This window comes from Podarcis pityusensis (assembly GCF_964106645.2).
Source record: "Podarcis pityusensis genome assembly, chromosome: 14".
In the NCBI taxonomy this organism is placed as follows: Eukaryota; Metazoa; Chordata; class Lepidosauria; order Squamata; family Lacertidae; genus Podarcis; species Podarcis pityusensis.
The window spans coordinates 4,042,988-4,055,420 of NC_138039.1; the positions used below are offsets into that span (position 1 = coordinate 4,042,988).

Consider the following 12,433-nt stretch of genomic DNA (forward strand, 5'->3'; position numbering starts at 1 on the left):
GGGGATTAAATGATGAGGGTGGGGGTAGCCATGTACACCAGTTTGAGCTCCTTGGAGAAAAAGGTGGCATATGAATGCAAGTAATATATCATAAATAAATGCTTGAGCTGTATTGGGACAAAAATCAACATATGCTTTAAAAAGTTCACTAACTACAAATAAAATAAGCAATGCTGAATTAGGTATCTCTCCAGGGCATGTGCCGCTTTCCAGAAAATTTCCAAGATCGCGACTCATGAGCATGTCTAGAGTGCTGCTTCCTTCGCTCCTCAGCTGTTCAAAGGACCTCTTTTGTCCTCATGCAATCCAGTAGGCTGATAAGGAGCAACTACTCTTGGGTTGTATTCTTTACAAGGCTTGCAGCAGAGTTTATTTTTACAGAAAATCTTTATTATTTACAAAAAATTACACTGGTCAAATAAAACAGCTTAATTCCTTCTCTAGCCATCAGGCTCTGAGACTCAATTGCTGACTCATTTACAACTCTGTTCATTTACATACTGACTGACCTTTATTGACCACATGCCCTTATTAAAGTCACCTGTTGCTGGGGAGATTTTCCTCTCCTCAGAGTGAGGGTGGGATGTAGGACCCCCCCACCATCCTTAACATAATCTTTGGGGATTTAGTTACAGGGTGGAAACAAAGATAAGACAGGGATAAAGCTCATTGGCAACAGATATGTATGGCATGTGTGGTGTCCAGCTGTAACAAATAATAACAAAAAATATAGGAAGGTGCTTTATACCAGGTCAGGGATAAAATTGTCATTTTTGAGTGGCATGGCTCCCTGGCACTGATGCTTCTTTCTTAATTTTATTTGTACAGTGGTACCTCGGGTTACAGATGCTTCAGGTTATGCGATTTTGGGTTGTGTACCGTGCCAAACCTGGAAGTACCGGAACAGGTTACTTCTGGGTTTTGGCACATGCGCAGAAACACTGAATCACGACCCACGTGTGCGCAGACGCGGTGCTGCGGGTTGCGAACGCTGCGGGTTGCGAGCGTGCCTCCCGCATGGATCACGTTTGCAACCCGAGGTTCCAGTGTATGCTGCTTTGCTATATACACACACCCAGATCATGTTTAAAAACAACTTACGGCAAAGAAGGCAGGAATACACCCCAAATCAACTATGACAAAAATAATTTCATAAGAACATACAAAAACAACATTTCAGTTCTGTAGCTATAACAAGATTACATTAACAACATTGGAAAACTACTGACAAGGGAGCTTGACAGTTTCACCTTGGTCCTGCAAATCTCCCTTCCCATGATGTTGCCCACAGTCCCTGTCCCGCAACAGATACTTATGGTTGCCCTCCTCTGCACACATTCCATCTTGTCAGTATCCTACAGTACTCCAGATGTGGTCTGACCAAGGCAGAATAGAGTAGTACTATGATCTGGACACCATACTTCTGTTGACGCAGCCTAGAATAGCAATAACATTTTTTGCTGCTGCATCACACTACTGACTCATGTTAAGACCCCTAGATTCTTTTACATGTACTGCTGGCAATCCAGGCGTCCCCCATTTTATATTTGTGCAGCTGGCTCTTCCTGCCTAAGTGTAGAACCTTACATTTGTCCCTATTGAAATTCAATTTTAAAAAAAGTATTGGCCCAGTTCTCCAGTCTGTTTAGGTCATATTCAGTCCTGATTCTGTTTTCTGTGGCAATAGCTACTGCTCCCAGTTTGGTGTCTTCTGCAAAATTATTGAGCATCCCCTCCATTCCTTCATCCAAGTTGTTTACAAAGATGTTGAACAACAATGGGCCCAGGACAGAACCCTGTGGCATCCCACTTACCACTTTTTTCCAGGATGATGAGGAACCATTAGTGAGCACACTTTGGGCTTGGTCAGTCAACCAGCTACAAATCCTTCTAACAGTTTACCTTATCCAGCCTATATTTTATTAGCTTTTCCAGAAGAATACCATGGGGACTTTGTTAAAAGCCTTACTGAAATCTAGATACACTACATCCACAACATTCATCTTATCCAGCAAGCTTGTAAGTCTATCAGTAAAGGAATTGAGATTTGTCTGGCATTACTTGTTTTTGAGAAACCCATGTTGGGTCTTAGTAAACACAACATACTTTTCTAACTGCTCACAGACTGACTTATTTAATTATTGGTTCTAGGACCTTTCCTGGTACTGACATCAAGCTGACTGGTTGGTAGTTACTTGGGTCTCCCTGCCCCCCTTTTGGAGAATGGGGACATTTGCCACTTCCAGCCTGCAAGGACCTCACCTGTTCTCCAAGAATTCTCAAAGATTATAGACAGGCTCTGAGATTACGTACATCCATAAACTCCCATCCATCTTGGACTCCTTTCTCTTTTAAGTATTTCTGACCATAGGATCTCATCCAGCTTCTTAAACTTTTTGAAATCAGCCTTAAAGTCCAGAGTGCATTTCTGATTTCACTCAGCTTTCCCTTGTCTCATGAAACCCAAGAGGACATTATTGTTTCCTCCCAAATTTCCCAGTACTTCCACTTCATTGATTAGTTGCTCCTTGTTTGTTAAGACCAGGTCCATGATAGATGATCCCCTTGTTGCTTCTTCCACCATCTGTGAAATGAAATTGTCAGTGAGGCAATTGAGGAATTTGTTGGATCTTACATTCTTGGCAGAGTTGGCGTTCCAACAGATATCAGGGAAGCTGAAGTCTCCTGTTACTGCTATATCTCTCCTTTTTGAATATTTTGTAATCTGCTCTAGGAAGGCATCATCCGAGTCTTTAGTCTGGTTAGAAGGGTTATAGCAGACACCCACATTGATGCTAAATCTTTGTAAGAGACTTTTTAATGACTTCAGCAACTGCTGCAAATAGACTGGAAGATGGTTCAAGTTGTAGGAGAGGATAGGTTTTGCTTTTAAGAGGAGGCTGAAAAAATTATGTTTTCAACTTTCTAGATGCTGTATTCAAATTCAAATTATTACATGCACACATCAACTTTGTTGGTAGCAGCTCTATTTATGACTGAAGAAGATTCTTAAGTGCAAGCACAAATTCTTATTTGCTTATTTAGTTTTATGTAGTCCTCTTGTATTCACCTGGTAGGCATAGATGGCTAGGAATTCAATGCAGAATGAGCAGGTTGGTAGAGGAGGGACAGGTTTTGTGCTAGCAAAGGAGGGGAAAGCGCCCTATCATTTATAACCAGCATGGAAATCAATCTGGCTGACACCACTTTGTGTAATACAAACTTTTAAAAATGTATTTATTTACTATAATCCACCTACACAGCAGGGACTTCCATTCCTCTGAAGCAATCATGCAATGCAGATGAGTAACTTTTGAAGACTGATTTACGAGGCTGACCTTAGATATCTCCTTTGGCTCCCTCTTCATCTTGTGATCTTCTGAACTACCTTGCATAGGACAGTTATTTAAAACACTGAAGCACACCTGCAACAAAACCATTTACCTCTATTCCACTGTTTTTCAGTATTCTGTCTTTGGGGAGCACTCTACATCAATTTTCTTGCCACTCTTGTGTAATCCACTCTTGTGTAGTCCACAAACCTTGGCTTGACTGATTAGCCAGCCAGTACTTAAAATTACTGCTGACCCTGTCCACTTCATGGAGGAAGAACCTGGTGGATGGGAGATTGTGATCCTTTTCCTGCTGGCTTTGAAGAGTATAGAGGTAGTGTTAAAGACTTGCACTCTTTCTGCAGATGCCCTGTGGGAAATGAAAGAAGCTTCTGGTATGTGAAGAGGACTATGGAAGTGGGGAGGTCTTTCACATATGTGCTTCTCTAACAGAGACAAGAAATGGCTTACGGCTTTCTTGCTGCATCACTGTCTCCAAGGGCATTTTTTTTGTTTTGCATGGTGCTTTTACATCTCTATCAAATATATATCCCACTCTTCCTCTCAAAGGAGCCTAGGACAGAAAACAACAAGCACATTAAAGAGTAATTGATCTTTTCATTGAGGAATCCCAGGGTTTCCGGAAACATGATATATCTGTTCTTCTCAAATGATTCACATCCTCTTCCTTACATCAGCTTCACATATTATGGGGATCATGTATTTTCCAGAATTTGACCTGTAGTGCTGTTGGCAAAGGTGAAGTGTAAAGGGGAAATGTGCATCCTCAACATTTTTGATAGCTTGTGTTCAGCTGCTGCAAAAGTTCATACCGCAAGGACATTTTGTTCGAGTTTTAATAGTGCTTCAGTGTCAATGGGAAAGGCTGGACTTTAACTATTCATCTCTGTGTTATGTTTTTATTCCATCCCTTTCTTCAAGGAATTAGGGGTGTTATAAATTGTTCCTTTCTCCCCATTTTAACCTCACAAAAGCTCTGCAAACAATGGTGGACTGAGAGAGACAGTGACTGTCCCAAGGTGACTCTGAGATCTTCTTAATTGAGCAGGGTTTCAAACATGTGCCTCCCCAGATCTACTCTTAAGCACTACCCCAATTGTTTTCAGACTTTCTCCCTTGTTGTCATTTGAAAATCGGCAGGGCTATTGGTGGACCATGTAATTACTTATTTATTCTATAAGTCAAAACATATAACTTGTATTTTAACAACTTTCTTTCTCCAGTACCGGCATAATAATCAAAATCAACACTGTGAACAGTCATGAGCCCTAGGCAATTGTTTAATATTATCAAATGCTTAATGCTACCACATATTAGCCTGTTTAATAATCAGCCCTGGTCAAAATGGCCTCAAGCTTTGTTGTCAGAAAAAAATAATTGGAGTGCAGGACCAGGTACCAATATTCTTGACTTTTCCGCAACCTTTCCATGGATCACATGAATGGAGCTCATGGACCATAGTTTGAGACCTGCACCACACCAGCTCTCATTTACTTTATGTTATCTGGGAAGTGGTTCATTTATTGGGTAGTGGTGGTTTGGATATAACTAGTTGCACATTGAGATTTGTCTATGATCTTATGTCTGCAGAGGTCCGGTGCACGTGGATGAGGAGGAAGGAAATACAGTGGTCTTCTCTATTCTAAAATCATTCAACAACTACTTGTCACATCCTGTGGAAGATACATCTGAATTGGCTACCACACAAGTACCTCAAGGTTCTCTGCAGATGCAGTATGAGCAGATGATGAAGGTGAGACTTCCTTAAATTCATTTGTTCTTCCGTAGTTACAATAAGCAGGCAAAGCAGTCACCTTCACTGTCAGAGCCTGATTGGAGTAGTATACTAAATCAGCTTTCCCCTGACCTGATGGCCTCCAAGTGTTGGCCAAAGTGGATGGGAATTTTGGTCAAAACGTCTGGAGGGCACCAGGCTGAGTAAGGCTACTCTTAAATGAATGACATGTGCCAGAATGCTTAAGTTAGCAAGAACATCAGGATTTCCTAGACAAATGGAAATTTCATTCATGACTAAGTTAAAACATGGAGGGGGAGGGGGAATAGAGACCATTGCTTTTGAATTTTTTCTTCAGTTCTTATCCCATCATTCCTCCAAGTTGTGTTGGACAGTGTATATGGTCTCTGTTTAGAATCTCAGGTGAGATTCCCACCCTGGGAGTTGCTCTCAAAACCAGTCACCACACAGAAGCAGAGAAAGGTTCAGATAGTTTACTGTTATAGAATATAAGGCTCAGTTAACTGATCTGAGTTTTGTTTGTTTTTTGTTACCTAGTTTATTAATTTTTTTAAATATGATAATAAAAAGAAATGATCCATGAATTTATTTTATTTACTTAGGTTTTGGCCCTACTTTTTATCATAGAAATCTAAAGCAGCTCATGATGAATATTGCAAAAAAATAAAAAAAAAAATGATGCAAATAAGCTTTTCTAAAAATGTAGATGACAACTCTTCACAGTTTGCTGCTATTGCTGCATGTTCTTTTTAAAGAGCATCTTCCAGTATGTTTTCTGCCAGATGCTATTTGTAGAATACTGTGCCCCTCTCTTTTGAACTGTTTTTACTACATTTACTACATTTTTTCAGCAGTGGAGGTAGTTTTTCTCTTATGTGCAAAGTATTTGATATAGGCCTTATTATTCATGCTAATGCATATTAGGATGACTTGGATAGAAACCAAAGGCTTCTGCGAAGTTGGTATGCTATCTCTGCACTGTGGAGAGTTCTTACTTGAGCCCACTTGTACATCTGAAGAATAATTTTCTAGTTGGTATGAGGAAACATTTTTATTTATTTATTTAGAGGGCAGAAATAAAACAATGTAGAATAATTGTCAATAATAGATAGAATCAGGAAATAATAAAAGCAAGTATATATAACTAAATTATGTGTCTGGAATACATTTTCTGAAATAAAGTTTTAAGCATGTGTCTAAGACAGCATAGTGAGGGCGCCTTTCTAATGTTAATAGGGAGCATTGGGAGGAAGGAATGAGAAATCTTACTCTTTTCTTTCCAGTCTCTCATTTGCTTAGGTTTGGAGGTTTAAAAAGTTATTTTTGTGGAATTCAGCATAGTACTAAGGCAATTGTTCCACCAGTGCAGGGATTTCTGCTTGCACAGTGTTGTTCCTGAATCTGTTGCACATTTGTGGACAGTGTATGCGAGAGCATGGGTGGATGGGAAGTCCTGTTACACAAGTGGAAATCCCTATTCTGATGGAACGTTGTTGGAATTGCACCCTTAACCCTTTGCCACAGCTTCGTCATGTATAAGATGGTTGTAAGAACTATTTGGTTTCCTTTGACTAAAATGTTTCAAGTTTTAAAAAAGGGCTTTCTGTGACCTCCCATCCAAAGGTGTAATCATGTCCACACATTCTTTGCTTCTTGTTTGTTATACTGGGCTCTTCCTTCAGGCAGAAGTTAGGGGGCACAGGGAAGTGACAAAACATGCAGAGTTCCTAAAATGCTTTGAGTGCCTTCAGTAGAACGCTTTGTGCTGCTGCTTATATTTATTTTTTCTTTCCTCATCAGCGTGAAGATCAGGCTGGGCAAATACGTTCAGAGGCACAGTTTTTGCAAATGGAGCGGGAGAAAATGCAAATGGAACTGAGTCACAAAAGGGCTCGAATTGAGCTTGAGAAGGAGGCTAATGCAAATGCAAGAAATTTTGAGGTTAGTTTGCTAGTAATACACCGTTGATTAGTAGAGACATCAACCAGAGCCTCTTTTAGACCACCTCATGATTGACTTGGTTTGATGGTAAATTTCTAGGATCTTGTGATCATGTTGTTAATGCACAGAAGAGTTGTGTGGTTTCTTTTAGAAGCATTTAAAATGGGGGTGGGTAACTGGATCTCGTGGGCAGGCTGAATACTTTCCTTTCCCACCTCTTGCAGGTTGCTCACCTGTTAAATACCATGGCATTACAGTGACAATAGGTGATTGTTTTTTTGCCCTCACAGTCAGCTGATAGTTGGGTCTTCAAAGCCCTGTGCACCAGTTTTAAGCATAAGAAAAAGTGGCCTTCACCAACCTGGTGCCTTGGAGATATTTTGGACTACAACTCCCATTAGCTCCACACAGCATGGCCATGCTGGTTGGGGTGAATGAGAATTTTAGTCCAAAACATCTGGAGGGTATTAGCTTGGTGAAAGCTAATGTAGAAGATAGTGAATTGAATTGGGGAAACTGGATTCAAATCCCTCTTTAGCCATAAATTCACTGGGTAAGCTCTTAGCCTTGTTTGCCTCACAAAGCTTGTGAGGACAGAATGGGATAATCTCATGTGTGCCATTTTGAGCTCAATGGATGAAATTCAGGATACAAGATTGATAAATCTAGCATGTGAAACGGAAATTATGCTGTGCTATGTGGCTAGCTCTGCCTTCTAGGTTTATGTCACAAGGAGGATGCACTTTATCCTGTAAAGCACTTCAAGAATCCAGAGGCTTTTATTAAATCTTCACATAACAACATATGCAGGGAGATGGATCTCTATTGTAACTCAGAAAAAATGAGGAGGAAGTTCCTAGTTCCACCTCAAGTCAAGTGATTTTGTGGATTATTCCGGTGTCACTTCAACCCCAAAATCTAGCTGAGTCAGTCGCAGAAACACTTAAAACCCTGAAATGTAAAGGGAGCAGCACTAATCCAACAGTGTGGTAATTACCTTGCTCAGATTCTGCATTTCGGAAGTGATGTGGATAAAGGGTTTAGGAACCTCATACTGCTTTGCATAATCCTTGCTTAGTATGTAAATCCGTAGCTTGTTTTGCTTTGATTAGCAGAGCAATTTGTTACACGTTTTCCAATAAGAGTGAATTAATTTGAGTTGGAAGCAACTGGAAACTGGACTGGAAATGCTTTGAGAGTTCAGAAAAAGGAAGAGATGGAATGGTGGAGAATTGGGCAGGGGAAATTCAATACAGCAGTGTGTATTGTACTATTTTATACTTTTCCAGTGAAATATTTTGGTCACAGAGTAGAATGTTTTAAATCACCAAGGAAAGAGGTCAATTTAAGTCAAATTTCCTGTAGCTATTGCTTCATATATTTCATAAACTTCATACATTTTCTAAACAGAGGTGCAAATCAGACCACAAAACTATGTTAATTTACAACTAAGCAGAAGTATTATTTACACCAGGGACTGGAACCTTTTAATGTTGGGTGGTGCTGGTGGTGTGTATCAGGAAGTGTGGAGCCAAAGCGGGCAGTGACTCTCCCTCCCCCCTCCTCTCAATCTCTTGTTTCACCCCCCTTCCCAAGTCTAATTGCCACATGGTAAGACAATTTGGGTGGGTGGTGGGCAGAACATGGGAAGGGAAGAGTTGTTAACCCATCACTCTCTAGCTCCTCCCCAGCCCCCGAATGTGGTATTTAGACTTAGCTAAAACCCTAATTTCTGATGGGGAGCTAGGTCCAAGGAGGAAATGCTGTGGTTTGAACCCATTTGTTCCTTGGTTTACAGCCAGACTTTGCCTCTCTTTGTCACACTATATATATTTATCATGGTTTCCTTGAATGTCTCTAAAATATTTCCATATAGGGTCTTCATTATATGGTCCATTAAAGTGGGCAAGCACCTATGACAGTTTCTGCTGTGGTGCAAGGGGTGCCACAGCAATGCTGTATACCAATGCGTGAGAGCCCCATTCTCGAATTATAGCATTGGCAAAGGGCAATGAAATTCCCAGGATGTTTTACAGAAAATGCAGAAGACCATAAAATAACAATACTAATAACACAAACTGAAAAGACTAAAAACCTTGGTGAAATAAAATGTTCTTTGTTGGGTGCCAAAATGATGTTGGCATGTCCAATTACTTTTCAGGCTTGATTTTTATATGGTGATGTGTGAATTTGGGAATTTGACCATTTCTCAGTTAAATCAATTGAGAGTCATTCAGTGATGGCTAGTCACCATACAAGGGGCAAATTCTGAATCACTTTTTGCCTGCTTTTTATTGTTCCTTCATTTGGCTGCTGAGTGTGTTGCTGTGGCTGCATTAAGTAAATTGGGAAGATCTATGGGAGCAGATCTGTAACTGTGTCATGAATGTTGCTGTGAGCAGTAACTAGAAAATGTGATAGTGACGCAAGGAAAAATACTGGAAATCAGTATGCAAACCATTTCCATTTGGAGTAAACCAAATGCAGGAGATGAGTTTCTAAGTGAGATGGTTTATGTCATCCTAGCATTGAAGCTCGTGCTATAAACCAAAACCCTGTTCAGACTGATACATTTGTGAGCACCGTGTCTTTGAGCAGTGCAAGCCATGCTGTCAAGTCTGACAATATGTGAATATCCCATTTGCCTCCAATTTATTGTAAACATCTTTATACAACATCTGTGGAAAACATATGGTGCAGCCATGCCCCAAAGATTACTTCTGTGATGCACTAAACATTCATAACCAGGATGGATAAAAAGCAATAATTTTAAAAACCAAAAACGGGGGTTATATCCAACATTAATCAAACTCTAAAATTTCAACTCTGTCCTGTGCCAATGCTATAATTTGGGAGGGGAGCAAATCTGTAAACTGTCAGACATGTTCAGTGGCTGCAGAATAGAAATAGGTTGCATGGAAACTGTCCACTAAGTTCACAAAGGTTCTATTTCACTAGTGAAATGGATGAAAAGGCTTGGGAAGACTTTGCTTGGTGGAGATGCCAGCAATATATTACTGTAGTTATTTGAGGCAAGGTTCTTTGAAGTTTCTTTCTGTTTTCCCTTTCTTTCTAGCGGGAGGCTGACCATAACAAAGAGCTCCTCAAGCGTATCAAGCAGTGTCAGGAAAGAGAAACTGAGACCGAAAATAAGCTTCAAGAACAAATTGAGATTAACAAATCCTGTCAGAAGCACACAGAGTCTCTGAATAAGAAGTTGCAGGAGAAGGAGAACAAGCTTGCTGAAGCTAATGAAGTAAGAAAAAAGCAGTTTATTATTTGATTCCATACTATATGTACTTTCCAATTGTCCATGAATATTAATAAATAGCTTTGTTGCAGCAGTTGTGATGCACAGTAGAATGGTGATACGCATATTCTGCTCATAGTACTCAATTTCTTAATGGATGATAATGGTGTTTATGTTTGAAGGAGAATGTGGGCATTGATAAATATTGAAGTGTTTCTACAAAAGTCTTCCTCAGCCTGGTGCTTTCTAGATGTTGCTGGGTTCAAATGTCTCTCAGCCCCAGCAAGCATGGTTAATGGTCAGGGATGATGGGAGTTGTAGTCAAGAAACAACAAGAGGGCACCAGGTCGGGAAAGGCTTTCTAGAGGAAGCATTTTTCAAAGGCAAGATGGCAAAGGAATCTGAATTTTGCATTGTTGATGTTGGTATCTGTCTGTTTTGAGATACAGTGGAAGTGTGCAGCATCAGATGTAAAGTCAAACCATTGGACAGCTATGGTGCCTGCTGTGGCTGTAGAAACCAATATGAGTGAGACATGTTTTATTGCAGCTAGGGCAGATGAAGGTGTCTGGTATTGCTTCTACAGATGCACCATGCTGTTTCTTCTCTCTGTGCTCCTCCCAGTGATAATTTCTCCTCTGGTCACTGATGTGGATACATGATATGACTGATTGTCTCCAAGCACTGCAATCGTCTGTGAGGAATTCCCATATGACGTGGTTAATATTGTCTATGAAGGAGGTGTATAAGTGGTGTCTGCTTTCAGCATGTCTCCTGCAGCTAGTGCAATGATAAAATGATGTTGATTGTTGACCTCTGAACTCTAAAGCTGCATTGTGACTCGGGATAGACCTTGCCAGTGAGTGACTGTAATCTGTTGAGAACTGCACGGGCGAAGGCTTTTCCCACAGTACTCAGCAGTGGGATTCCATGGTAGTTACTACAGTCATGGCAGTCACCTTTGTTCTTGTAAAGGGTAACAATGCTGGATTCGCACATGTCTTGTGGCACAGATCCTGCTTCCCAGCACTGCAGGAGAAGGCTGTGGAGGTGCGTCATGAGGGAGGAGTTGAGGCTGGCTTTCAGCACTTCTGTTGGGATTCTGTCCTGTCCTGGGGCTTTTCCACATGCCTGGGAGTTGATGGTATTCTTCAGCTCATTAAGGGAGGGAGGGACATCCAGCTGTTCCAAGGCAGGCAGAGTCTGGATACTGTTGATTGCTGTGTCAGAGACTGTGTTTTCCCACGAGTACAGTTTTTGATAGTGCTCTGCCCGTTACTTCATCTGCTTGCTGCAATCTGTTATGATCTCTGCAGACAAGGTTTTGAGCGGTGCAGTTTTTCTGCCTGTAGGTCCAAAGCCTTCTAGTCTTTGCACATTTTGTGAGTATTGCTGCTTTAGCCAGTAGTCATGGACACATTGGCAATCTTCTGGGCATCACTCCTTGCTTTTCTCAGTGCAGCAAGTGTCTTCCTGCAGGGTGCACACTTGTAGTTCCCAAGAGCCTCTTACTTCGTGGCCTTAACAGGCTCCGTGTCCTTAATGCCGGCCTCAAACCAGTTGGGTATCTGCTGCTCTCAAAGGTAGCAAGGGAATATGGATTTTGCATTGTTATCAAACAGCAGTAAGAGGTAATTGGGAGGTGTAGTGAAGGGCATAATAATACAATAGGGCCCCAGGAAGTAATGAGTAGTTTAGGTTATTCTTGGTCAGTTACTGCTGTGGTATCAGTCACTACAGCAAGATTTTAGGGCCAAATTATTTGTTTTTTCCTGGCATCTCCAATATGATCTGTTCTGTGTAATTTTTAACTCAGCAGTTGTTTCTGAAACTGTAATGTCCCTCCTAAGAGTGTGCATACCTAACTGAATAGTTAGGAAATTATAATGTCATAAATTTAGTACAAGAGCTAATCTTGGAGAAAAGGGCTGTGTAGGCATCCCGCTCCAGTGGGAAGGTAAACGGCGTTTCCATGCGCTGCTCTGGTTCACCAGAAGCGGCTTAGTCATGATGGCCACATGACCCGGAAGCTGTCTGCGGACAAACGCCGCCTCCCACGCCCCATAGAGCGAGATGAGCGCCGCAACCCCGGAGTCGGTCACGACTGGACCTAATGGTCAGGGGTCCCTTTAC

The 12,433-nt window shown here is 41.1% G+C and overlaps 1 protein-coding gene and 1 long non-coding RNA gene across 2 annotated transcripts in view; one reads left to right on the top strand and one right to left on the bottom strand.

The window, feature by feature from the left end:
- Window positions 1-12,433, bottom strand: part of LOC308463145 — a 795,191-nt gene that overhangs the window by 5,584 nt on the left and 777,174 nt on the right. The window lies entirely within an intron of this gene.
- MAD1L1 (mitotic arrest deficient 1 like 1) overlaps window positions 1-12,433 on the top strand; it is a 479,230-nt gene that overhangs the window by 845 nt on the left and 465,952 nt on the right. Inside the window, exons 2-4 of the mRNA XM_080981045.1 lie at window positions 4,944-5,106; window positions 6,910-7,050; window positions 10,127-10,306. Of these exons, the coding sequence (XP_080837171.1) occupies window positions 4,944-5,106; window positions 6,910-7,050; window positions 10,127-10,306 (484 nt within the window). The remainder of the gene's footprint in view (window positions 1-4,943; window positions 5,107-6,909; window positions 7,051-10,126; window positions 10,307-12,433) is intronic.